Below are 25,843 nucleotides of genomic sequence, written 5' to 3'. Positions count from 1 at the left end.
ACTTGGAAGTTACACACATCAGTTGTACTCACATTCTATTGCCAGAATCTTGTCACCAGGACACTAGCTGCAAGGGAAGTTGGAAAATGTAGTCTTTAGCTGGGTGACTGTATGTCCTGCTAAACGTCTCTTACTGTAGGAGGAGGGAGAGCAGGTACTGGGTACAGAGGGAGCACCTGCAGCTCGGTCACAGCAGCAGTTTTGGGACTGCAACACCAGGGGTGTTCCTGCATTCAGTCAATTTTGTCCAAGGAACTGATTTTGTGTATTCACAGTGTTCACTTGTGTACGTGCATTTCTGAGAAGTTATTTGTAAATCAAAAGAGTTTTTATAAACTTAAATGATCACTTCAGAGATGTTTCATCTTCATCTTTGACTAATCTTATTATTATACTTACACCCCACATTCTTCCAGTTCATTCAACTATTGTTTCTCTGTCAGCTCCACCAGTTCCGACGCTGTTGTGCTCCTCTACTCAAAGGAGTTCAAAAAGTGGGATGAGTTTGAAGATATTTCAAAGGAAAGGAGGCATATCAGTGACTTGAAATTTGCAATGATACACACCTCTTGTCTATAAGGGAATTACTCCTTGTAAGCCAAGTGATATTAAATGTAGTGTTCTCAGTTCTGAAGACATTCATTATGTTATTAAACAGGTGGTGCCAGTGGTAAAGAACCTGCCTGCCAATGCAGGAGACTTAAGAGATGCGAGTTTGATCCCTGGGGTTCCAAAGAGTCGCACACGACTGAAGCTACTTAGCACGTACCCATTGTTTGATGAATATTAAAGACTTCTGTGGGATGGGGAGGCTAACGCAGTAGCTCAGAGTTACAAAATGCACATTGTAATTAAAAATTTTATTTTTCTTAATGGCTGGTAATTTAATCTTTTTCTTTTGCTTTTAATTTTATTTATTTTTTGGCTGCATCAAGTCTCCACTGAGGCATGTGGGCTCAGTAGTTGTGGTGGCAAGCTTAGTTGCCCTGTGGCATGTGCGATCTTAGTTCCTCCACAAGGGATCGAACCCAAGTCCCCCGCACTGGAAGGCAGATTTTCAACCACTGGACTACCAGGGAAGTCCCATGCACATTGCAATTTAAAGGCACATTCCAAATCTAAAAATATTTTCACTTCTTTGAATAATCAACCCAGATTTATTTTTTATAAGTTAGGGAATTTTTATCTACTGGACTTTCCTTAAAACTGTTCTCAACATTTTTCTTGTCTCTAAGTGTTGATTTCATTTTTATCCCTAAGGGAAGAAAAAGATGGTGAATCCTCCTAGGCATCAAGAATTTTTAAGACAATTAGTGTAATCCCTTGGGGGCTTATGTTGAAGAAGACAATATTAACCTAGGCTCTGAGGAAGTATTCGTAACATCCACTTGGGAAAACCCAAAAGAAAACCGAAACTTTACTTAAATAAAATGTTTTGCAATCTCAGTTGGTTTGTGTGCTTTGACTATTCATGTAGGAGTGTGTGGGCACGTGTGTCTGAGAGGCAGCGGCGGTGGGGGAGCAGTGGGCATCGCCTGTGGTGCAGATCGACTGACTCTAGGGATGTGTGGAGACTAGGGAGACAGGGCCAACTTTCACCCCCTCAGCTCAGCCCCTAATCCCTGATTATGTTCCCCCCTTCCCCACCCCCAACAAGGGAACATTCCCCCTTGCCACTCCCTAGTTTTCTTTCTCTGGCAGCAGATGAAGCAGCTGCTGAGCCAGCTCTGGTTTTCGGGAAGTCAGATGACCTTTTCCCTCTCCTGGTTCTCTGCCTGTCCCTGCCCCTGAGGTAGACACCATGGACCCACTGATGGCCGTACTTTGCCTGCTGCCCCTGTACCCAGGTAGGAGCAGAGGAGAGGGGATGCTGGGGTCCTGTGGGGCTGGGCTGGTGCCACCAGACTGAGTTTCCACGTGTGAAATGGACAGCCCCTTCTGCTTTCCTTTTCTAATCCGTGCCTTCCTTCTCTGCTGCATTTCTGAGTCGTGTTCCCATGCCTGCAGGTTTGGCTACAGCCGCGCTTTCCTGCCCCAAGAACGTGAATATCTCTGGTGGCAGTTTCACCCTCAGCAACGGCTGGAACCCTGGGAGTATCCTCACCTACTCCTGCCCCCTGGGCCATTACCCATACCCTGTGGTGACAAGGCTGTGCAAGAGCAACGGACAGTGGCAAATCCCGAGATCCACTCGGTCGACAAAGGCAATCTGCAAACGTGAGGCTCCCTGCCAGTGGCCACCCTGGGGACTCCTATTTAGTTTACTCAGCATGGGGCTTAATGTGACTCAAGGGGTGGCAAAGCTCCTTTTCCACAGGGCTTTTCAAAATAGCAAGGAAATGTCTACTGCCCACAGCAAGGCGTTGGAGGCAGGCTATGATGGAGATTGTGGGGTACTAAAGCCAAGGATGATGTTTAGAGGTTTGACAATTTGCCACACGGTACTGACCGTTCAGAACGGATGCTGAATGGTCCTGGCGTCCTCTGTTTTGCCGCATGTCACCCCTCTATTACCCACTCCTGGGACATTGGAGAACACCAAGGGAGGGACTGGGGTGGTCATAGTCCTCATGGGGCTGAGAGAAGTAACTGTTTTTAAATCTATTAGATTGAACTATGTGAAATTGCTAATATTCAACCAATTGTCAAAAGTAGCAATTTTACAGGTATCCACCTAATATTTTGACAAGCAGCTGGCTCTTGCCATGCCTCCAAGCTGAATATCACCCACTTTGGTGTCCAGTCCAGGTGTCATCCCTCCATCCCTGTATTATCATCCCCTTCTCTCCCTCCAGCTGTTCGCTGTCCAGCCCCTGTTTCCTTTGAGAACGGTGTGTACATCCCACGGCTGGGGTCCCACCCAGTGGGCGGCAACCTGAGCTTTGAATGTGAGGATGGCTTCACCCTGCGGGGCTCAGCTGTTCGGCAGTGTCGGCCCAACGGCATGTGGGATGGCGAGACGGCCGTGTGTGACAATGGTGGTGAGTGTCCTGACCCATGGCTGCATGGGGGCAGGGGTCTCCCAGGAGCCCTGGAGCCAGCTATGTGCCCAGGGAGCATGTGTGGGGTCAGGGACCAGGTGTTTCTGGTGCTAAAATCATAATCCTAGATTTTGGTCAATTGAGGTCTATAGTCGCACATCTCCAGCCTGTTAGGCTCCTGGCTCAAGGAAGTCGGTGCTAAGGTTTGGGTCCAGCATCAAGGCTGCAAATGCTCTGTCTACCTTTTCCCAGTGCCTCCAAGCCAGGCTGGTACCTGCTCCCCCTGGGCTGTTGCAGGGAGGATGTGATGAAGGCAATCAAGTGCTGTGCTCAGCTGCCTTGCCTGTGGAGCCAGTCTGAGTTCCAAGCCCAGCTTTGATTTTGACAGCCTTTGGGGAGGTTATTTAACCTCTCTGTGCCTCAGTTTTCACACCTGTAAAATGGAGATGGTGAGAGTACTGACTGCAGGGGGTTGCCATCTGGATCAGATGAGTTGCCTGTGAAACAGCTCCTGGAATCTGCTGACACCACATATACTTTTGTTATGGTCATTACTGCCCTTGTGAAAGATTTAGGGCAGGGGGGTGCTGCTTGACAGAAGTGGGGTTCCTGGGATTCCCTGGAGCTAAATACATAATACAGAGGACTCAGAGGTCACAAGGCGGTAGGACTGTATCCTCACCTGGAGCCCAGCTGCTGGCTTTCCAGTCATAGCCTTGATTCTTTGACAACAGCCATTTATTCAAACATAAATATAATTCACTTGAAAATTGAGGTTGAATCTATCTAAAGTGTACAGATTTTAAGTATTCACCAAAACCAAGTATTCATCATCTCAAGAGGCTCCCTCCTGTCCCCTTCCACAAGGTAACCCTCTCCTGACTTGTATCTCCATAGATTCGTTTAGCTTATTCTTACACCTCATACAAGTGGAATCAGACAGACTGTGCTCTTTCACATCTGGTTTCCTTTATTCCACATTCTGCCTGGGAGATCTATCGATGTTTCCCTGTGTATCAGCAGTTTGTTATTTTTTTTATGCTGTGTAGTTCCATTACATACTACAGTTTATCTATGCACTCTTGTTGGCGAGCATTTGGCTACTTCTAGTTTTTGATTATTGTGAGTAAAGCTCTATGAACACACTTATATGTGACTTTTGGTGCACTAGACACTTATCTCTCGAGTATATTATCTGGGAGTGGAGTTACTGGGTCACAGGTTGGCATCTGTTTTCTTTTAGTAGAGGCTGCAAACAGTTTCTCGATAGATCAGCAGCTCTGGTTGTCCTCTGACACCTGGAATTGCCCATCTTTTTAGTTTTAACAGTTCTGGTGGCTGTGTAGTGATGTCTCACTGTTTGCAAATGTTCTCTGTGGAGGGGTAGGCTCTTTAGCCGCCGTCTTCCCTGAGGTTCTGGTATGGTACTAGCAGAGACCCTGGGTTGGGATTGGGATGTTTTAGGTGGCCATTGAGGCCACAGAGTTCTAAACCTTTCCCCTACTTCAGGTTTTTCCATCTGCACCCCTGGGAAGTACAGGTATGATGTCTCCCAAGGGAGAGGCCAAGGGACCCGCAGAGGCCCTGAGGGTTTCCAGAGGAGGAAGAGCCTAGGAGAGGGTGGGCCAGCCAGGTCCGGAGTCCGGAGGCTGAGGAGGCGAGTCCCTGTTCACCTTCATCTTCCTTTGTTCTTCGCAGCCAGTCACTGCCCCAACCCGGGCATTTCCGTGGGTGCAGTGCGGACCGGGTCTCGCTTCGGCCTTGGGGACAAGGTCAGATACCGCTGCTCCTCGAATCTGGTGCTGACAGGGTCTGCGGAGCGCGAGTGCCAGGACGACGGGGTCTGGAGTGGGACGGAGGCCATCTGCCGCCGTGAGTAGCAACTCTGGCCCTGCGGACACTGCTGGGCCCCGACCCCCGGGCCCAGCTGACCCCATCGGCTCTCCCCACAGAGCCCTACTCCTACGACTTTCCTGAGGATGTAGCCCCCGCCCTGGGCACCTCCTTCTCCCACTTACTTGCAACCACCAATCCCATCCAGCAGAAGAAGAAACGTGAGTGCTTGAGGCGGGCGTGGCAGGGGCGGGGCGGGAGCAGGGGCGGGGCAAGCTTGGGGGCGGGGCAGGAGCCTCCTGTGGGCTCACTGGGGCTGAGTTGACTAGAGGCGAGGCAGAGGGGTTTGATCGCCTTGGCTAGAGAGCAGGTGAGCGGTGGAGGTCTGAATCTCCCCCCTTTCACATTTCTCCCAGAAAACTTGGGCCGCAAAATACAAATCCAGCGTTCCGGTCACCTGAACCTCTACCTGCTCCTGGACGCCTCTCAGAGTGTGTCCAAAGATGACTTTGAAATCTTCAAGGACAGCGCCTCCCGCATGGTGGACAGGGTCAGGAAATAGGAGCCTGCGGATATCGGCTGCCTTCCTGCACTGTCTCTGTCTCCTTCCCTTCTCAGAATCCCATTTGCAACCCACTTCCTCCAAGAAGTCTTCCCAGATTATACACATGCTATGGATCATGAATTTAGAGGATACTATTTTTCATTCCACAAACACTGTTGGGGTACCTACTATATGTCAACCACTATTCTGGCTCCTGGGAGACCACAAAGATGAACGAGGCTGAGATCCCTCTTTTCAGGAATTCTAGAACAATGATCTTCACGAAGGGGTACCCAAAACAGTCTGTGGGGGTGTGTGTGGCAGAAAAATACTAGTAATCATGTGGAATAACTGTAATTTAACTGAAATGAAGAACTTAATAGTTTCCTTTTAAAATTTCACTCTTTTCCATACATTTTAAAATGTGTACAATATATCTGAACAATGATACACTTTATAAGTATACTTTATAAATATATATACCTATATTGAGGTATGTGCTCAGAATGTTTCTGCTGATGGAATGCATGAACAGAAGAGTTTGGAAACCCCTGGTTTACATTTCTTGCCAGGACTTTGCTTGGGAATTATGCTTTTCACCATAGTTTTTGTAGTTATGTGTTTTCCCTCCCTGCTCCATTGGAAAGAAGGCAGCTTTTGTGCTCCTTAGTTTCTCTCTTCAGATGTAAAGTTAAGTAAGCCACTAAGCCACGAGGCTATAAAATGCTACAGGCAAGTGCCGATAGGTTTGAATTCTTCCTCCATCTTTCACCAGTGGTGTGATCGGGGGCAAGGCAACAAGTCTCAGCACCCTCGTCTATATAATAGGGACCATCACGACCCCTCACATCATTGATATGAGGATTAAATGCAGAGTGAACCTGTCAAACAGAGGAGAGGACCAACAACTGTCAGTTTCCTGGCTTCCTTAAGCAGCCACCTCCCAGGAAGGGATTCTCCATGGGCCTTGACTCTGTCGATCTCTGTCTAGGCTCTCTGTCTCCTCCAGGGCCCATTGCTGGCTCTCTTACCATCTTTTTTTTGGTCTGGGGGCCCTTCACCCTCTCACTTGCCCTTCACAGATCTTCAGCTTTGAGATCAAGGTTAGTGTCGCCATCATCACTTTTGCATCAAAGCCCAAAATCATCATGTCTGTCTTGGAAGACAGATCCCGGGATGTGACTGAAGTGGAGAACAGTCTGAGAAATATCAACTATAAAGGTATGATGTCATCAAATGAAGGTGATGGGAGTGGCAGTAGAGGATGGGCTCTTTGTGCCTGCAGAGATTCTAGACAAGTTCCAGAGAGAGGCCTCTTGGTGGCATTCAGGTCCCAGGGTTCTGGGCCTAAGGTTCCTTAGATTGGGGTGGCTTCCAAGTCAGGCTCATGGTTGGGGAGTTGCAGCTCCTACCAACACCTGGCTTGTTCACATGTGCTATGTGTCCAAAAGCATCGTGCAGGTCTTCAGCTCCTCCCTGAACCACATGGTCTGGTTTTCATAGTCTCCTCATGTCATTATGAAACTACCTGGGTGGTAGGTAGCAGCCGGTTGAAACAATCCACTGTCTTTGGGAACCCCATCTTCAAATCCTGGGCTTTTAGAATGACCTTTAGTGCTGTTGTGCAATGAGCATTTCTAAAGGGAAAGGTTTGAAATATTTGAACGGGCAATGATGCCAAATCTCTAACTGAATATCAAAGGTCTGTCTTTATCAAATCAATTGATAATTGCATTTTCCAGTGTTTGGAGAAAATAAAGTGATTCCCTTCTCCCAGGTGGTAAGTGGAAAGTTTCTAAGACAGCTTTTCATCTTCACATATTCCAGACCATGAAAATGGAACTGGGACCAACATCTACGAGGCCCTCCACGCTGTCTATATAATGATGAATAACCAAATGAATCGGCCCCATATGAACCCAGGGGCCTGGCAGGAAATCCGACATGCCATCATCCTTCTGACAGATGGTAGGTATTGTTGTCTCTGTGAGTGAGCCTGGCACCGTGGAAGGAGCAGCAATGTGGGATCAGAAGACCTGCCTTCTGGTTCTCCCTCTGCCATGTCAGGCCTTGGTTTCTTATTTCTAAAGTAGAAACAATGTTGACGATGATGGTAATGACAACCACGACAATTACTGATAATGGAAGCTGCCCTCTTTTCTGTATATAGTTTATTTGTTTATTTTTTGGCTGCACCGCATGGCATGTGGATCTTAGTTCTCCGACCAGGGATCAAACCTGAACCCCTGGCAGTGGAAGTGCGGAGTCTTAACCGTTGGTCCTCCAGGGAAGTCCCCTTACACAATTTTTACGAAGAGCAATAAGTACTTTGTGTAAAAGTGCTTTATGATCATGTGTTCGTTGTTGCCACCCGGGAGGTCACCTAGAGGGAGTTGGGTGGGACGTGTGCAGCAGTGATGTTGAGGTCCATGGATGAAAGGCAGATTGGATAGTGGATCAGGGCTCTGCCATTTATCTTAATTTTGCCCAAATCACACAGCTCCTCTAGAAGTCAAATTTGGTATCTATAACATGAGGAGACCCACACTTACAGGGGCTGCACGAGAATCAAATGAGATAAAGTATAAAGATGCCCCTGACCCAGCGCTAAAGAATTTCTGTGAAGAATGTATCTCGAAACTCCAGCAGGGAGTGTAAGTGTTGAGGCTCCCAGGATGAATGCCTCCCTACTTCTCCAGGGCTGAGGGGATCATGCTGCATCCATCTTAATGAACAATTCTTTTCCCTCCTTGATCCAGGAAAGTCCAACATGGGCGGCTCTCCCAAGGTGGCTGTTGACAATATCAAAGAAGTCTTGAACATCAACCAGAAGAGGAAAGACTATCTGGGTGAGCCTCTGCCCCCGCCCTGCCACAATCTGTGCTCTTTGCAGAGGACCCAAGGCCCATAGCCAGGAGTTTCAGCATCTTGGCTATATTTCTCTGCATTTCATTTTTTTGGGGGGTTGCACTGTACACAGCATGAGGGATCTTAGTATCTTGACCAGGGATCAAACCCACACCCCCTGCAGTAGAAGCGCAGAGTCTTAACCACTCGACTGCTGGGGAAGTCCTCGGCTGTATTTCTATTGAGACCCCAGGCTGTGTTGTTCTGTATGCAGTCAGCCAAGGATCACACTGAAGAGTTTGTAGTTTCAACCTTGGGTTCATCTTTGACTGGCTGTGACCGTGGGTCATTTCTTTACTTGTAAGGAGGATACAGGACAAGGACCTACCTCAGGCCAGTAAGGGCAAATGCTCAAACATTATCTGGTACAGAGAAACTCACGTCAATGTCGTTTTCATTCACCAGCTTTTGTTCCACAAACCTCTCCAGGAAGAAAAGGTCTGGAATCCTTGTGGGGACTGTCTCTGGCCTTTTCTCCATCAGTGCAGTTAACTAAGGCTTTGGCAGTTGCAGTCTCTAAAACAACAGTTCCTCTAATTCAGATAAACAAAAATTGCTCTCACCTTTGACCAGAAAAGAACTTCAAAGAGAAGTGCTTCAGATAAGGGGTAGCAGCTTGTTTTGAGGTCCCAAGTTTTACTTCCCCCTTGGGTTCTCTCTTTTCTGCTCATGCCACCCACTCCACCTGCCCCTTGAGGGTAAGCAGATTTCTTTGGGAAAACCCTTGCTAAGGAAGGCAAAATCCAAACTTCACTCCCTAACTCCTTAGCATCACTGGGCCAGAGTTAAATGCTTGAAAACACCTTCTTAAAAAGAGGCAGGAACCTCAGGGAAATAGAGAAAACACATTGCTATTGTTCAGTCGCTCAGTTCTGTCCGACTCTTTGCGACACTGTGGACTGCAGCATGCCAGGCTTCTCTGTCCTTCACCATCTCCTGGAGTTTGCTCAAACTCATGTCCATTGAGTTGGTGATGCTATCCAACTATTTCATCCTCTGTTGTCCCCTTCTCCTCCTACCCTCAATCTTTCCCAGCATCGGGGTCTTTTCCAAAGAGTCGGCTCTTTGAATCAAGCTGCCAAAGTATTGGAGCTTCAGGTTCAGTCCTTCCAATGAATATTTAGGACTGATTTCCTTTAGGATTGACTGGTTGGATCTCCTTGCAGTCCCAGGGACTCTCAAGAGTCTTCTCCAACACCACAGTTCAAAAGCATCAATTCTTCAGCGAAAACACATGGGACATGATAATCGTCCAGCTCCCACTGTAACTGCATAAAAGGACTATGAGGGGTATAAAGGGTGGGAGAAGGCTAGACTTGGTGGCCACCCTGGGGCAGTTCTAACTGGCACCCACACTGGCTCAGAGGTTGGTGTGGATGGTCGTGTGGATCCAGGTCCTCCAATGGGAAGAGGTGGCTTCAAGCCCTTCTCCCAGAGCCAGCATTTTGTAGAGGATGACTAGATCTGAAGCTGCGCCTCCATGCTACATCATGAGTTCTTTTTCATTCATTATTCATTTAAAAGTCCTCACCGAGAGCCTGTTTTGGGCCAAGCACCACTCTAAGAATACAGCTGTAAACAAACAGAGGAAAATGCCTGTTTCGTGGGGCTGTCGTTCTGGAAGGGGGTGATATATTAGTTTCTTAGGGCTGTGGCAACAAAGGGTACAAATTTGGGTGGCTTGAAACAACAGAGACGTATTCTCTCATGCTCAGGAAGTAGGAAGTCCAAAATCAAGGCATCAACAGGGCCGTGCTCCAGCCAGAACCTCCGAGAATCCTTCCTTACCTTGTCCAACTTCAGGTGGCCCCAGGCATTCCTTAGCTTGGGGTTAAGTCGCTCACTCAGTCGTGTCCGACTCTTTGCGACCCCGTGGACTGTAGCCCACCAGACTCCTCCGTCCATGGGATTCTCCAGGCAAGAATACTGGAGTGGGTTGCCATTTCCTTCTCCAGGGGATTTTCCCGACCCAGGGATCGAACCCAGGTCTCCCACATTGCAGGCAGACACTTTAACCTCTGAGCCACCAGGGAAGACAGGATTACCCAATCTCTGCCTCTCTTCACATCACTGTCTTCCCTGAAGGTATCTCTGTGATGTCACATGGTTCTCCGTGTTGGCATTTGGATTTCCACATTCTTGTAAAGGTGTCAGATTCGTCTTTCCCTCCCTTCCCCCATCCAGCGAGACTTCACTTTAACTGATTGTATCTGCAAGGACACTATTTCCAAATATATATGAGCATATTCACAGGTCCTGGAGGTTAGGACCTGAACATACCTTTCGAGAAGACATAATTCTACCCACTCCAGGCATTACAGAAAATAAATAAGGAAGCCATATGGCACAGTAGAGGGTGACATGCACTGAGGTATAAAGTTAAGCAGAAAAGAAATCGAGATGTCTGCGTCATTGCAGTTTTACACAAGGAGGCCACAGCAGGCCTCCTGCGATGGTGACATTTGAATCAAAGCTTAGAAATGTAAGAGAGTGAAGCATGTGGGAAGCCTGGGGTAGGAATGAACCAGGCAGGGACAAAGCTCGTGCAAAGGCCCTGAGGTGGGAGTGTATTTCAGGAACTTCAAGAGGTTGTGTGACTGGAAGAGACTGAAGGGGAGGAGTGGTAGGAAATGAGGTCAGATAGGTAGTGGAGGAGAGGGGAGGGCATCCCGCTCACGTAGGGCTTCGTGGGACACAGCGAGTTCCCAGCTACAGCTTCCTGTGCTGCGGGATAGCCACTCACTGTGAGATTCTGCTAATTCCCTCCCCCTCAGACATCTATGCCATCGGTGTGGGCAGCCTACACGTGGACTGGAAAGAACTGAATAACCTGGGGTCCAAGAAGGACGGCGAGAGGCATGCCTTCATTCTGAAGGATGTACAGGCGCTGAGCCAGGTCTTCGAGCACATGCTGGGTGAGTGCACTTCCCCCTCTCTGGAGGGGGTGGCCAGTGTGGAGCCGGCTGAGGGTCCCTGGATGGCACCTGCTCACATTGCCCCTCACTGGCCTCCTTCACCATCTGCTCCTCACACCCACAGATGTCTCCCAGCTCACAGACCCCATCTGTGGGGTAGGGAACATGTCTGCCAATGCCTCTGCCCAGGAGAGGACACCCTGGCACGTCACTATTAAGGTACACAGAAAGAGGGATGGGGCTTGGATCCCAGAGGTGCGGCCGTGAGCCAGAGACATAGCAGTCCCTGAGATTACCTGTCCCCCTGCAGCCCAAGAGCCAGGAGACCTGCCGGGGGGCCCTCATCTCCGACCAGTGGGTCCTGACAGCCGCTCACTGCTTCCGCAATGCCGAGGACCGCACGCTGTGGAGGGTCAGTGTGGGTAAGGAAGGGCCCGAACCAGATTCCCGATCTCCTGGGCAGAGCTCCCACCCCTTGTTCCCAGCCTCTGGCCCCTTCAGGAGCCCTGGTCCAGCCTAATCTGCTACTTTGTTTCCAGGGGATCCCAACTTTCAGGGGAGCAAAGAATTCCAAATTGAGGAGGCAGTGATCTCCCCAGGCTTCAATGTCTTTTCCAAGAAGAGTCAGGGAATCCCAGAGTTCTATGGCGATGACATTGCTTTGCTAAAGCTGACCCAGAAAGTGAAGATGTCCACCCATGCTAGGTGCAGGGGTCTGGGATGGGAGGGCACCCTCTATAGGGGAGGGTGTCCTGGGGAGCCCTGGAGGAGGGGGCACCAAGGATGGGCCTCTGTGACCCTGGCCCTTCTCCTCAGGCCCATCTGCCTCCCCTGCACGGTGGGGGCCAACCTGGCTCTGCGGAAACTCCCAGGCAGTACCTGCCGAGATCATGGTGAGCGCTGGACTCGGTGCTGGAGGGACTGGCACCAAGGCTTGGGGGGTGATATCGTGGGCTGTGCTGCAGTCCCCAGGTCAGGATGCTGGGTAAAGGGACCAGCACTGACATCCTTGTCCTTGACTGCAGAGAAGGAGCTTCTGAACCAAGTGAGCATTCCCGCTCATTTTGTGGCTTTGAACGGGGATAAGCTGAATATTAATCTCAAGACAGGGTCAGAGGTGAGGGTCTCAGGTTCTGGATGCTGTTGAGGGTGGGGATGGGATTTCTCTCTGTATCCCCTAGCTCTGGCTGCTTTCTACCTCTGACCCCAAGTCATCCCTCCTCCTGGGCCTAGCAAGCCCTGCCCTGGGCTCGCTCACTCCATCCTTGTGTCCTCTTCTGCCCCTCCTGCAGTGGACAAACTGTGTCAAGGTCGTCCTCAAAGACAAAACCACGTTCCCCAACCTGACAGATGTCAGAGAGGTGGTGACAGACCAGTTCCTATGCAGTGGGACCCAGGGGGATGACAGTCCCTGCAAGGGTGAGCCCCTCCTCCGCCCACTTTCCATCCCCAACCCCCACCCTGGAGTCCAGATTCCCCAGGGGAAGGCCACCGATGTCCCTTGTGGCCAGCATGCACGCCCTGATGCAGCGGTGATGGTTGGCAGGATGACAGTCTCTGTCCCTCCTTTCTGGTAGGAGAATCTGGAGGAGCAGTTTTCCTTGAGCGGAGACTCAGGTTTTTTCAGGTGAGAAGGGAGAAGTTTGCAGGACTGGAGTCACGGGATCTTGGCCTTGTTGGGGGATGAGGCAGACCTTTGAAGGACCTAAGGAGGTTGGGGCTGGGACAGGGGAAGCCCCCCACTCCAACCTTTCCCTCTTCTAGGTGGGCCTGGTGAGCTGGGGTCTCTACAACCCCTGTGGCGGCTCCAGTAAGAACTCCCGCAAACCTGCGCCCCATGGCAAGGTCCCGCGAGATTTCCACATCAACCTCTTCCGCCTGCAGCCCTGGCTCAGGCAGCATCTGGAGGGCATCCTGAACTTTGTGCCCCTCTAATCTTGGCCACCGAGCCCTCTGCTGACCTGCCAGGACCTGCTGTCTCTCCAGTCTCCTACCTCTGAATGCCCACCCTCAGCCTCCATGACCCATCTGCACTCCTTGCTTTGAACACATTCCCGCCTCCAGGATTCCAGGGCAGAGGCACATCCACACTAGGGAATCCCCGGCGCTCCTCCCAGCGCTGACCCCACCCTCTGCTGTACTTGGCTCACTCTCCTTCTCCTTACATAGGAAATTACCCAGTTATGAAATTAATAAAAAGCCAGTGATCCCCACATTTGTCTGTGCCTCTGCCTAGGGGCTGGCCTGGGAGGGGAGAAAAAGGCCAGAATAATTCCAGGAACCGCCAAGAAGGCAGGTCAGAGACCTTGCTGGACAAACAGTGGCTGAACTCTGTTCCTTAACAGAGTCAGCAGCAGGGGGTAGGGGGGGGCGGCGCGCAGTGTGGATCTTATATCTAGTCCCCAAGGGGAGGTCTGGGCTTGTTGGACAGGACCAGGGGCGGAGAGGAGGTGTTGACTGGCTGAGTCCTGGACCTTGGGGAGCCAAAGGTGGAGTTTTTGCAGTTTCTGTTTCCTTGATTGGCAGCTCAGTGGGGCCCTCCCCGCTTGGACATTCCGGAAAGTGATGTGGGTAGGGAGGGTGGGGTGAACAGCAGGTGCCAGAACAGGATTGCATAAAAGGCTGGAGGTTGTGGGGGGCAGGGGAAGGGAGTGTGACTAGGCTCAGGTCTAAAGTTTCAGCTTGGCCATCAAGCCAAGCAGACTTGCAGCAGAAGCCAGGAGAGGCCCTCCTGCCCCCCAGCCCCGGGTCACCATGGGGATTGGTCACAACCCCCGACTCTGCCTGGTACCCTTGATCCTGGGCCTCTTGTGTGGAGGTAAGTGAGATCACAGCCCCCCTCCCTCCACTCCTGCTTCCCCCACGATCCGTCCTCGGCCTTGTGAGGCTGGGCCTCACCAACTTTTCTCTTTAGGTGTGGGCATGACGCCATTGCCTGAGGCTGGGCCCCAAAGCCCCTGCTCTCTGGAGGGAGTAGAGATCAAAGGTGGCTCCTTCCGGCTTCTCAAGGCGGGCCAGGTGCTGGAGTACTTGTGTCCTTCTGGCTTCTACCCATACCCCACGCAGATTCGCACCTGCAGATCCACAGGGTCCTGGAGCACCCTGCAGACTCAAGACAGAAAGATTGTCAAGAGGGCTGAATGCAAAGGTTGGAGGGCAGTGAGGATGGGCATGGGCTGGCTGTGGGACGGAGCAGGTGGCAGCCAAGGTCCAGACTTGGATAAGTCTAGGCTTGAGTGGAGACCAGGCAGGCTGACAAGTTGGGCTGAGCACGGGTCAGAGCTGAGCGAGGGTTGGAGGTGGGATGGAGAGAGAAGGAAGGGGAGCTAGACTTTACTAAGCATTTACCCTGTGTCAAGCAGTCCCGGTAGTTCAAAGAACACTTAGAAATGGGGAGCGGGGAGCAGCAGTACTCCTTATGGGTGGAGGTTCCTCCAGGGGTTGAAGGTAGTAGCTATTCTGTGAGGCCCAGAAGTGGTATTTCTCAGTGACAGGGTCCCTGAGACCAGAAGGGTTATCCTAAAGGGCAGCCCTTCCCTTCCAGTAACTTCTACTTGGTCTCCACCCCCTTGCCCCCAAAGCAATTCGCTGTCCCAGACCACAGGATTTTGAGAATGGGGAGTACTGGCCCCGGGCTGCCTACTACAATTTGAGCGATGAGATCTCTTTCCGCTGCTATGATGGCTACACTCTTCGGGGCTCTGCCAATCGCACCTGCCAAGGGAATGGTCGGTGGGATGGGGAAACGGCCATCTGTGATGATGGAGGTGAGAACCGTCCCCCCTGTCCACAACAGCTCCTTCTCCCTGACCACCCGCAGCCTGAGGAACCAGTGCCACAGCTCTCGGTTCTCTGCCTTGCCCTTTGGGCCCCAGGCTTTGGCCCTCACCAGTGTGTCTTACACTTCTGCAGCGACGTACTGCCCCAACCCGGGCATCCCCCTTGGCACGAGGAAGGTGGGCAGCCAGTACCGCCTTGAAGACCGTGTCACCTACTACTGCAACCGGGGGCTCACTCTACGTGGTTCTGAGCAGCGAACATGCCTGGAAGGTGGCTCTTGGAGTGGAACGGAGCCTTCCTGCCAAGGTGACCCTTATCTGTACCCTCAAGTCAGACCCTGCTCTCCCATCTGCACATCCCCTCAGGAGCGCACTGCCTTCTCTCACTGCCACCATCCAGCTCCTTCCTCCCTTCTCTAAATCTCCCTGAAGAACTTCTAAGCCCTTCCCGCCCCTGAAGCCCACCATCTCGTGTCAGTGTCCCTGACCCTCCCAGACATTTGACCTGCTCTCTGATCTCTCCCAGACTCCTTTATGTACGACACTCCTGCAGAGGTGGCCGAAGCTTTCCTGTCTTCCCTGACAGAGACCATAGAAGGAGTTGATGCCGAGGATGGACATAGCCCAGGTTTGAAGGCAGAGAGGGGAGGCGGGGCAGGGAGTTGGGCATGGGGTGGAGAAGGGGCAGGAGACCTCTTTGTTCTGGAGCCTGAGCCTCTCTGGTGACATCCAGGGGAACAACAGAAGAGAAAGATTGTCCTGGACCCCTCAGGCTCCATGAACATCTACCTGGTATTGGATGGATCAGACAGCGTGGGGGCCCACAACTTCACAGGGGCCAAGAATTGTCTCAGAGATTTCATCGAGAAGGTGGGGCCCCCTCCCCTTGAAGGTGGGAACCTTGAAAGGACCTCACTGCCCTGCCAGGACTAGTTCCCAAATACTCCCAGCCCCTTGGAGCCACAGGGTCCCAGAAAATCTCCAGGTCCTATTGTGTCCTTCTTTCCTTTTACTTGACCTTTAACCTGGACTCCTCCATGACCTCAGGGTGATGAGTCAGTTCTTGAGTCTCTTACTAAGGACTTTCCTATCTGTCTCAGCCCAGCTGCTGAATTCTCCCAACCGTATATTCCTCTTTTGATGCTGTGACCTATTGCTCCCCTCGCCCACAGGTGGCAAGCTATGGGGTGAAGCCAAAATATGGTCTAGTGACATATGCCACAGAACCCAAAGTTTTGATCAGAGTGTCCGACCCAAAGAGCAGCGAAGCAGACTGGGTCACAGACCAGCTCAACCAAATCAACTACGCAGGTCAGAAGTCAGGGAAGGGTGCAAGGTTCACTTTGGGGTCAGAGAGGTCTGAAGTTTCAGGAGTGTCGTGGGGAGGGTGTAGTGAGACCATGTGGTGGGGCAGGGAGGACTACTTTTTAATCCACGGTTGGACAGCAGGGTCATTGGAAAATGGGGTTTGGTGGGAACCCTTTGGAACTGAGAGGGGCACTTTATTGTCAAAGAAAAGACAATGGGGTGACAACTCAAGTTGACAGATGTGGGAACCCAGTTGCCGCTGGACCCCTGGGGTCAAGGACGGGTTGGGAGACCAGGCGAGGTGACGACACCTTCCCTGTTTCCAGATCACAAGTTGAAGGCAGGGACCAATACCAAGAGGGCTCTCCTGGAAGTGTACAACATGATGAGCAGGGAAGTAAACCAGTTCAAAGAGACCTGGAACCGCACGCGCCACGTCATCATCATCATGACTGACGGTAAGAGGGGCTTTTCTCCTGCCTGACTCCCCACCCTCTCAAACCAGCCCGTGGCCCCAAGTCCACATGTAACACTGGACTTGTGGTGGGGGATGGCGTGCTGCTCTTCCTTGTGCCTTTACAAGGAGGGACCCTCCACTCCGTGATCTCTCACTCATGATCTCCTCTCCAACCTGCTCACTCAGCCCTGTATGTCATTCCTTCCAGCCTCTTTGTCTTCCTGGACCCTCTTCCTTCATGTCTCCCCACCCTCACTGTCCGTCTCTCCTGCAGGTTTGCACAACATGGGTGGGGATCCAGTCACTGTCATTCACGATATTCGGTACTTGCTAGACATTGGTAGAAATCGCAAAAACCCCAGGGAGGATTATCTGGGTGAGTTTTACTGCCTAGGACCCAGCACCCCACTTTACTAGCTTCTTGCCTGCGCCAGGGCCAAGACTCTCACTCTGTTTTTTCTCTCTCAGATATCTATGTGTTCGGGGTTGGACCTCTAGTGAACCAAGAGAACATCAATGCTTTGGCTTCCAAGAAGGATAAAGAGAAACACGTGTTCAAACTCCAAGGCATGGAAAACCTGGAGGATGTTTTCGTCCAAATGCTTGGTAGGAAGCTATGGAAGGCTATAAGGAGATGGTCAGGAAACTCAGCTCTCCCCAGACCCCTCAAGGTCACTCATTCTTCCACTCCTCCTAAAGCCCTGGAAAGTCTGGAAGCCCTTTCTTTCCTCCTCTACCTCCAGGTCACTATTCTTGCTTCCTGGTACTTTCCACTCCCTGATCTCAGAATCATGAGTTCTGAAATGATGCCGAGACCTTTCTCAAGTCCCTCCTTTTACAGATATGGAAGCTGGGGCCAAAAGAGGTCAAGAAATGGCAAGTTAGCAGGAGTTGGGCCTGAAAATGCCCAGGTCTCTGAGCTTAGTCCCATGATTCCAGTGGTTCCTTGCCTTCCCTTCCCTCTTTTGGGCATCTGCTCCCCACAGACACACTGGCCTCCCTCCGCAAGACAGCTGCCATTTGGAAATGAACTGTCCCAGCTTTTAGCACAATCTCCTTTCTTGTCAGATGAAAGCCGGACACTGGGTCTCTGTGGCATGGTTTGGGAGCACAAGGATGGTACTGCCTACCACAAGCAACCGTGGCAGGCCAAGATCTCGGTCACTGTAAGTGCAGTGTCCTGGTGGTGGGAACTTAGAGGAAGGGAGGTCAGGGTGAAATGAAGGTCGGAGGAAGGGCAAGGCACTCTTGATCAGATTGTGAGATTTGTGAAAGCTGAGCTTTCCCTCTGCTGCTGTCCCCAGCGCCCTTCAAAGGGGCATGAGAGCTGTATGGGTGCTATTGTGTCTGAGTACTTTGTGCTGACGGCTGCACACTGTTTCACTGTGGATGATGAGAAACACTCAATCAAGGTCAGCCTGGGTAAGGATGCAACCCATCAATTCTGAGCTTCTGCGGTGCCCTCTGGGCCACACTGCCTCCAGGGCCCACTTTCCACCTGTCCTCATCGCAGCCCTTCCCTTGCATGCTGGACAAGTTAGGGATGGGGAAGATTTGGGTTAGGGATGACATGCAGGCAGGAGGCTGCCTACACAGATTTCAGTGGTCTAGAGGAACCCCTTCTTGTACTTCAGGAGGACAGAGGAAGGAGTGGGAGGTAAAAGAAATCCTATTTCATCCGAAGTACGACCTCAATGCAAAAAAAGCAAAAGGCATTCCTGAGTTTTATGACTATGACGTGGCCCTCGTCAGGCTCAAGGAAAAGCTCAAGTATGAGACCACCATCAGGTGAGCCATCTGGATTCTGAGAGAAAAGGCTGGGAGAGGCAGAACTGAGACAGTAGCAGGCCCAGGGTTCACGATCCTTGAATTTCCCCATCTCTCCTCAACAGGCCCATTTGTCTCCCCTGCACTGAGGGATCGATTCAAGCCTTGAGGCTTCCAAGGTCAACCACATGCCAGCAACAGAGTAAGAGACATTCAGGGAGAGCAGCTTGTTAAGGGTGAAGTTTTGAGACAAGGAAGGGATGAGGGGGAGGGAGAGCAGGTCATGCCCTGCCCAGCCGCCAGCTCACGGGAAGGAGTGGAGGGCCACTCGATGACAAGCACGAGGCGGGGAGGGGAGGGAGAGTGCTGCAATGACCCAGTCTATCCATCTGTAAAGTGCAAGAGCTACTCCCTGCAAAGGACATTGAAGCTCTGTTTGTGTCTGAGTCTAAGAAGACCCTGACTCGGAAGGCAGTCTACATCAAGAATGGGGACAAGGTGAGGAATGTGGGATCCTGAGGTCCTTTAGGCCCCAGTCCTTCCTAAGCAAGCTTTGTTCCTCACACCTCTCTCCACACTTCCCTATCTCACCTACAGAAAGCCAGCTGTGAGAGAGATGCTCTACGCGCCCCAGGTTATGAAAAAGTCAAGGACGTCTCTGAGGTAGTCACCCCCAGGTTCCTCTGCACTGGAGGTGTGGATCCCTACGCTGACCCCAACACTTGCAAAGGTGAGAGAAGGCTCTTTGGTTGTGATGTGAGTTCTGAGGCCTAAGTCTTTTCCTACAGCATCTCCTTCCCTGCAGGTGATTCTGGTGGCCCCCTGATTATTCACAAGAGGAGTCGCTTCATTCAAGTGAGTCTTCTCTTTCCTTTCTCTGGAGAGATGCTGAGTGGTCAGCGTGGGCCCCAAAACAGGAAAGCTCACTGCATGTGGCTGAAAAGAGGTGGGGGGTGGGGCAGAGCCTGCCTCACCTTCAGACTCTTCCTTGAACTGGCCAATTCAGGGCCATGTGTCTGGTCTGTGTGCCAGGGGACAGAACTGAACTGGGTCCCTAGTCCTCCCAGGTCAGGTCACTTCAGATGCAACTGGCAGTAGCTGTGCTTCCTGGGATTAAGGAGTTCTACTAAATGATTCTTGGCAACCCCTCGCTCTCTCCAGGTTGGCGTGATCAGCTGGGGCGTCGTGGATGTTTGCAAGCGGCCACAGCAAGTACCTGGTTATGCTCGAGACTTTCACATCAACCTCTACCAGGTGCTGCCCTGGCTCAAGGAAAAACTCCAAAATGAGGATCTGGGTTTTCTATAAGGGGTTTCCTGCTGGAAAGGGGCATGAGACCAAATTAAAACAGCTGCGACAACACCTGTGTTCAAGATCCTTTTGGGGTAAAGGAGTGGGGAGCGTGCACTAGCCATGTGGTTACAACTGAGATCACATCTAACAGCCGTTTTTAAAGGCTCAACCCCAATCCCAAGTGCTGAAAAACCAGAGGCTGAGGGAGATGGGTGAGCTTCCACCTCAGTGTTTTACTGAGACCAGCGTTGGGGCAGACGAGGCACACGGAATCCAGCTCCATTCCCTAGAAGCCGTCCACAAGGTTTTCCTTGTAGACATCGTCGCTGTAGACAATCTGAGTCCTCTTGTCCCGGTGGCAGCCCTTAGGGCTATTCTGGACAGCTGTGGAGGGAGGAGAAGTTCCGTTAAAGTCTGAGGGAGAGCACCGACCAGACCTGAGGCCCAGAGTTTGGCCACCTCAACTCTAGCCTCTGGCCTTTGGATGCCCAGTTTCCATGCTGCCCTCTGGTGGCCAGGATGGCTTCTCTACCTTTAGCCCCCTTAGGCCTCTGGCTACCAATCCATGGCCCCAGTAAAGAGTGGGCAGTTATCATGGCACACGCAAACACTGTAATGAGTGTTTTGTCCTCAGAAATAACCCAAATGTTATTCTTGACACATGTGAATAATGTTAACCGCCTACTTCCAGTCAGTACACCAAAAATTAGAAAATCTCTATAGACCTTTGCTAACATGCTGGTCCTTCCTGGTTCCTTCTTTAGTATAACGGGTTACTCTGGCTCCGAACTCCCTGTGCCTACTGCTTTACATGGAAACCTACTTCGGGTGAAACGGGTTATTCATTCCATCAGGAGAATTCATTCCAGTGTAACTCTGGCCCTAAGCATTCTCCCTGGAGCTGTCCCTTCCCCTTCCTCTTTCCTCCCTACGCCCCATTCCCAAGGATTCCATTCCTGCCACTCTGGGGCTAGAGGGAACCCCCATGCAAGCCCCCATTGTCTTGGAGCTTTCATCTCAATGCCGTGGATCACTTCCACTTTCTCAAAGCCTCTATCCTTCGGCTGCAACGATCCAGGCCCCTCGGGTCCTGCTCCCAGCTCTCTGACCTCTCCTTTGTCTCCGACGTTGCACACTCAACTTCAGCCTAACATGTCAGGAGGGCTGGGGCCGTATGGGGCATAAGGAACACAGCCCAGCTTCCTCCCATAGCTCCTGACTGTTTATTCCTTACGTCCGGTACTGGCTCATTGCTCCTCTGCATTCAGTCTCCCCTGCAACACTATCGTGTCGTTTCGCAGCAGCCCTATGATACAGGTGACTCCAGTCTACATTTTCAGTCGTTACTGAACACCTGCGTTTCTGATTCCTAACTTCAAAGGCCTATTTTATAAAACCAACTATATTCCATCTCAAAATGAGTAAGGCCGCATGAGGTGCTCACCTTCTTCGCCAACCTGACTCACTCCCACTTTCTTCCTTGTTCCAATCAACGCCTTGGAAATTGTTTCCAATACTTTTGTCTCCTCCTGCTTCTAACTGATAGAAGGCCTGAGGATTCTCCTTCTAATCCCCATAGTTGCCACACAAAACCAGGTCTCTAGCCCCTCTAGGGGACCCAGGGACAGGCAGAAGAACAAAACAGGGTGAGCTGTGGGCAACAGACATGAGAAAGGAAGAATCCCCTTCTTACCCAGGGAGCCCCAGACAGACTTGCCCGTGGCGGCATCCAGCATGGGCTGTTTTCGGGCAATGCTGACTTTGAGCTGTACAGACTCCACTTGGGTCCCGTTGAGCTGGGGCAGAAGAGGGGAGCGGGCAGAGGATGGGGGCAAACATTACAGACAAACCAAAGGAGGGTTTCTAGGAGCTGTCATCCTAAGAATAGACTAAGTAGGGACTTGAGAATATAAGGTTTCCTGCATGAATAGGGAAATACTTTCTTTGTCAAGAGGAAATGATTTCCTCCTGGCTCCCAGTATTTTACAGAGGAAAAATGAGGATGTCAGGAGGGATGGGAAGAACAGATCTGGGAAGTCCCAACCTCAGCAACGGCCTGATCTGCTGACTCCATCTTTTCATAGGTGACGAAGGCACAGCTGGGATGAGAAAACACAGGGTCAGTAGAGGGCCTACGGGCTCCTCAGGACCCAGGCAAACCCAGTGTTACAGGCTGTGGAGACAGGCTAGCTTCCTCCCTCAGGTCTCACACCCCAGGTCCTCCTAGGACAACCCACCGTGGTCCTTACTTTCTGGGTGGGTCCATGGAGAGGTCAATGATGTTTCCAAAGGGAGAGAAGGCCCCACGGAGGAGGGTGGGCGTCATGTCTTCGCCATACACATACAGAGTGTTTCCCTTCCGAGGGGCCCGGCGTTCAGGGAACGAGTCTGACCCTATGGAACACAGGAATCCAGTCATGAGACATAGGCCTAGCTCACCCTCCACTTTAGAGTACCCTTTAGTAGGACGCACCCACACAGTATCTGAAGTCACTTCCCAGTAGCCAAGATCACTCACTGCGGAAAGGGCCCTCTCGGTCGCGCTCCCTGTCCCGGTCTCGATCTCGGTCCCTGTCTCGGTCCCGCTCCCGGTCTCGATCACGGTCTCGGTCCCGCTCCCGGTCTCGCTCTCGATCCCGATCTCGGTCTCTATCTCGGTTCCGCTCACGACTGCGGTCCCGGCTGCGGCTTCGGGGAGGGGAGGCTGAGGAACGGGCACCACCACGTTCTTCGTAGCCCCAGTCGAAGCTTCGAGGGGGGCCATCGCCAGCTCCTGGGCCCTCTGCCTCTTCCCCATCTGGCCCCAGTTCCCGAAGCCGATCACTGGAAGATACAAAGCTGGCGAGCAGCAGACAATGAGGATCAAAGGGGGCTTATACCTCATCTTCCTGGATCCCTCGCAGACTCAACACCCCCTCTGCAGCCCCAGCTCTTCCCACTTCAGTTCCAAACCTCCTAAGGACCCGGGCAAGCCTCTCGTGCCCCCCAAACCCCACCAACTGGGACCCCGATCTTTCTCTAACCTCTCATACAAAGATTTCCTCTGTGGACGTCTGGACGACTGAAAGAGACCAAGAACAGTTAAGACGAGTCTGAGTGGCTGGCATATGGCCTCCAATATGTGGGTTTCTCATTTTTCTCAATCGCCTGCTCCTCAGAGACAGAAAACTGGAAACCATTACCTCCTGCAGGTCGTCGTCAGCAGATACGCTCCTCTGGAACGGTTGGAAAGTGGGGACCGGCCCCTTCTCAGGGTCCTGGGAAGGTGGGAGAGACCTACCTCAGTGGGGGAGCAGGAGGCCGCCTATCGGGGGCGGGGGGCTCCTCTTCACTCGCCCTCCTCTTGGCTCCCCCGGCCTATCTTTGTTTGTTTGTTTGTTTCTCAGTTGACTACGTGTTATTTTACATAAAAGACTTAATACACACTTGAAACATTTAGTTTACTAAAAACATCCTAAACCTGATGATCTTCTCAGCCTTTTCAACTCCTTAGAGAACACAATCCAACAGATCCATTATATGATGGATGAGAGTCACAGAATACATAAAACGGAGGAGAAGCTGGGAGGCATCTAGTTTCTTCATTTTATAGATAAGAAGCCTGAAGCTCAGAATGGCACAGCAACTTGTCCATGACTGAACTGGCATTACTTTCCCCCTACACCTACCTTCATTCCAACTTGGAAGGATGCCCTCTGACGTGAAGGATCCCTTGAACAATCTTTCTGCCTGTGCTCACCTTTAACTTCCCCTCTAGGGTCCGAGAACGCTTGAAGCCTGAGTTCTTGGTCTCAGCCTTGATGGCACTGATGGCTCCTGACTTCACCAGCTGCTTGGCCTGCTCTGTTGCCGTGGCTGTGTCCACCACAGGCTGCTCTGACAGTGCTGAAGTGGCAAGGGAAAGAGGTTTATTATGTTGGCCAGAGGTCAGCCGGTGTGCTTACTTCCAGCCTATCCCCGCCTCCCCCGTCACTCACAGCGTTTGACACCGCCTTGGCTGGCTGTACTGCTGCTACTTTGCTTCTTCAGAGCCAGCAATGCCTTTTTCTGGGAACAAGAGTGAGAAGAGAGGGACTGATGAGGGCCAATCCCTGGCCAGGTCTCCCAAGGCCCTTGGGTGCATCACTCCGGGGATACCTTTCTGAGAGAAAATAATGCAAATGGTGCCCCTGGGGTGGTACACTGCAGCTGTCTTGCCTCTCACATATAGTCTCTCAGATCACATACGCCAGCCATACCTACTCTCTCTAAACCATAGTATCCAGAGGCTTTGCAGAGTCTCATATTTTTCAAGTTGAAAACAAGGAACTCAACCACAGACCATGGTCCCCGGATATACATTGCAGTTTAGTATAAGCCTCCATGCCTTCTTAGGGGCTTCATCCATCCACCCCTACATGTTTAATAAGAACACACCAATGCTTTGAAACAGAGATTTGCAAAAGAAAGAGACACAGATCCTCCTCTTGAGCTCATCAGAGGCTGAGAAAGAAGATGACCAGACTGAACTGTCAAGACTGTGCAGACTGGAGCTGAAAGCAAGTAAGATTTTTCTGATGCAGATGGTTATAAACCGGGCCCTGAGTAGGATCTACATAACGCAGGCTGAGAGGAAAAGGCATTTTAGACAAAGAAAACAGGGTGGCAGAGATGCAGAGATAAGAAGGTTTTGAGAATGCATGCTTTGGGACCAAGGAATAGTTCTATAGGAAGAAAGGTCAGATTAAAGCTTTTTATAGGCAATGTGAAACCACTGTGTTTTGAAAAAAGAAGGGCAGTGTTTAGTGTTTTCAATGCACCGTTTTAACAGGAGTGAAAAAGTCTGTCCAAGAAAAGAAACTTGTTGAGAATCCATTATAACAGTCAAAGTGAGCATCAGCAAAGACCTGATCTAGGAAATACATAGGAAAAAGAAAACAGAAATTACTTTAAAAGAAAAATGAAGACTTGGCAAACGTTTGGCTACACAAATGGTGCAGGAGACAGAGATGAGATATTCATCTCAAACAAATTGAAGAAGTGAATGCAGACAGTCCTATTTGGAAGACCAAGTTTAGTACAGACAAGACAACAGCTTCAGTTGTTATCAGTAAGACACTAGACGGCATTGGAAAACCCAAGCTTGGGATCACCAGTTCTTAAGATGGTACTAAAAGCCATGGGAAAGGAAGACAACTCCATGGCAGACCACACAGGAAAGAGAGAAAAGCAAGTACACACTTGGGGGAGTCCATCTCTGAAGTGACACTGAGAGATGACAGGCCTCCAGGTATAAGCTAGAGGAATCCCCACCCCCCATCCCCTCACACTCACCCCAGGTGTTCTCAGTGTAGAGTCTTTGAAAGTTTGGGCCATGCCCACACACACTCCCTCACCTTTTTCTTGAGTTTGTTGAATTTCTTCTGCAGAGCCTCCTCCTCCTCGCTCAGTCCGGGGGGTATCACCAACATGGTGGCTCCTGGTTCGGGGGCAGGGCCCAAGACATCTTTCTCCACTGTCACCGCCCAGAGTTCACACGCCGTCCACACTGATCCCGATCCCACCCCTTCAGGCCTGCCTACTCCTATCTTTTGCCTCTCCCTACCCCTTGCTTAAACCAGGCTGCCGTCCAAACCCCAGCTCGTCGGGATCAACCAGCATTCCCTTCTGTCTTCAGGAATCACGGATACCAGCGCCTTGGGGCACCATGTGGCCCAGGAAGGGATAAATACCCGCTCCGTCGCCAAGACGATGGCACCAGACCCCCCTATCTCGCTGGAGTTAGTATGGAATTGCGGGGTCCGAAAAGCAGAGGAAGCAGTGGAACGCGCGCAGCGCTCTCAGAGCAACGAAAGGGGCAAGAAGACAGAAGGAGCTCGGAAAAAGGGGGGCGAAGGCTGAGGAGAAGGCCTTACCTGAGGGGGCGGCAACCGGGGCCCCACGGTCTCGGGCGGCGCCCGCGCGGGCAGCGGATCCCGGGCTCAGAGCGATGACGTAGCGAGGGGCGGAGAACGCGGTAACCAAGGCGGCCCGCGCCGCACACACTTCCGCCCGGCCTCCGACCAGTTTGGGTCAGCCCC

The 25,843-nt window shown here is 51.5% G+C and overlaps 3 protein-coding genes across 9 annotated transcripts; 2 read left to right on the top strand and 1 right to left on the bottom strand.

Moving 5' to 3' along the window:
* The first annotated feature begins 1,794 nt into the window (after nucleotides 1-1,794).
* Nucleotides 1,795-13,393, top strand: C2 (complement C2). 5 transcript variants are annotated; one of them, XM_086369223.1, is made up of 18 exons: nucleotides 1,795-1,847; nucleotides 2,008-2,217; nucleotides 2,796-2,981; nucleotides 4,680-4,853; nucleotides 4,934-5,035; nucleotides 5,231-5,364; nucleotides 6,441-6,579; nucleotides 7,186-7,326; nucleotides 8,118-8,207; nucleotides 11,040-11,180; nucleotides 11,305-11,399; nucleotides 11,491-11,602; nucleotides 11,720-11,885; nucleotides 11,997-12,073; nucleotides 12,206-12,297; nucleotides 12,473-12,599; nucleotides 12,758-12,807; nucleotides 12,945-13,393. In XM_086369223.1, exons 1-18 carry the CDS (start codon nucleotides 1,802-1,804, stop codon nucleotides 13,113-13,115), a joined length of 2,253 nt encoding a protein of 750 aa, XP_086225349.1. In that variant the 5' UTR covers nucleotides 1,795-1,801; the 3' UTR covers nucleotides 13,116-13,393. The 5 variants fall into 5 exon arrangements, 3 of the variants coding, with proteins under 3 accessions (XP_086225349.1, XP_086225348.1, XP_086225350.1); XR_015152078.1 differs by lacking the exon at nucleotides 11,720-11,885; XR_015152077.1 differs by lacking the exon at nucleotides 12,206-12,297.
* Nucleotides 13,394-13,824: 431 nt separating this feature from the next.
* Nucleotides 13,825-19,853, top strand: CFB (complement factor B). Its single transcript, XM_086369225.1, has 18 exons — nucleotides 13,825-13,998; nucleotides 14,095-14,328; nucleotides 14,762-14,947; nucleotides 15,093-15,266; nucleotides 15,486-15,587; nucleotides 15,693-15,829; nucleotides 16,132-16,270; nucleotides 16,594-16,725; nucleotides 16,999-17,100; nucleotides 17,193-17,330; nucleotides 17,793-17,890; nucleotides 18,029-18,146; nucleotides 18,359-18,512; nucleotides 18,617-18,693; nucleotides 18,889-18,989; nucleotides 19,089-19,221; nucleotides 19,297-19,346; nucleotides 19,653-19,853. Exons 1-18 carry the CDS (start codon nucleotides 13,935-13,937, stop codon nucleotides 19,797-19,799), a joined length of 2,286 nt encoding a protein of 761 aa, XP_086225351.1. The 5' UTR covers nucleotides 13,825-13,934; the 3' UTR covers nucleotides 19,800-19,853.
* A 2-nt stretch (nucleotides 19,854-19,855) lies between these two features.
* NELFE (negative elongation factor complex member E) lies at nucleotides 19,856-25,746 on the bottom strand. Of its 3 annotated transcripts, XM_086369254.1 has the most exons (11): nucleotides 25,679-25,746; nucleotides 25,160-25,242; nucleotides 23,762-23,831; nucleotides 23,524-23,669; nucleotides 22,967-23,041; nucleotides 22,808-22,845; nucleotides 22,303-22,622; nucleotides 22,034-22,178; nucleotides 21,829-21,883; nucleotides 21,478-21,580; nucleotides 19,856-20,168 (listed from the first exon to the last, which is right to left on the bottom strand). In XM_086369254.1, the coding sequence occupies exons 2-11, from the start codon at nucleotides 25,232-25,234 to the stop codon at nucleotides 20,071-20,073; spliced, it is 1,125 nt and encodes a 374-aa protein (XP_086225380.1). In that variant the 5' UTR covers nucleotides 25,235-25,242; nucleotides 25,679-25,746; the 3' UTR covers nucleotides 19,856-20,070. The 3 variants fall into 3 exon arrangements, with proteins under 3 accessions (XP_086225380.1, XP_086225381.1, XP_086225379.1); XM_086369255.1 differs by lacking the exon at nucleotides 21,478-21,580; XM_086369253.1 differs by lacking the exon at nucleotides 21,829-21,883.
* Nucleotides 25,747-25,843: the final 97 nt, after the last annotated feature.

The sequence above is a fragment of the Bos grunniens genome, chromosome 23, assembly GCF_055505025.1.
Source record: "Bos grunniens cultivar Pamir isolate PY7600 chromosome 23, Bosgru_T2T1.0, whole genome shotgun sequence".
In the NCBI taxonomy this organism is placed as follows: Eukaryota; Metazoa; Chordata; class Mammalia; order Artiodactyla; family Bovidae; genus Bos; species Bos grunniens.
The sequence above is the reverse complement of the archived record's forward strand: the minus strand, read 5'-3'. Positions and strand labels throughout refer to the sequence as shown.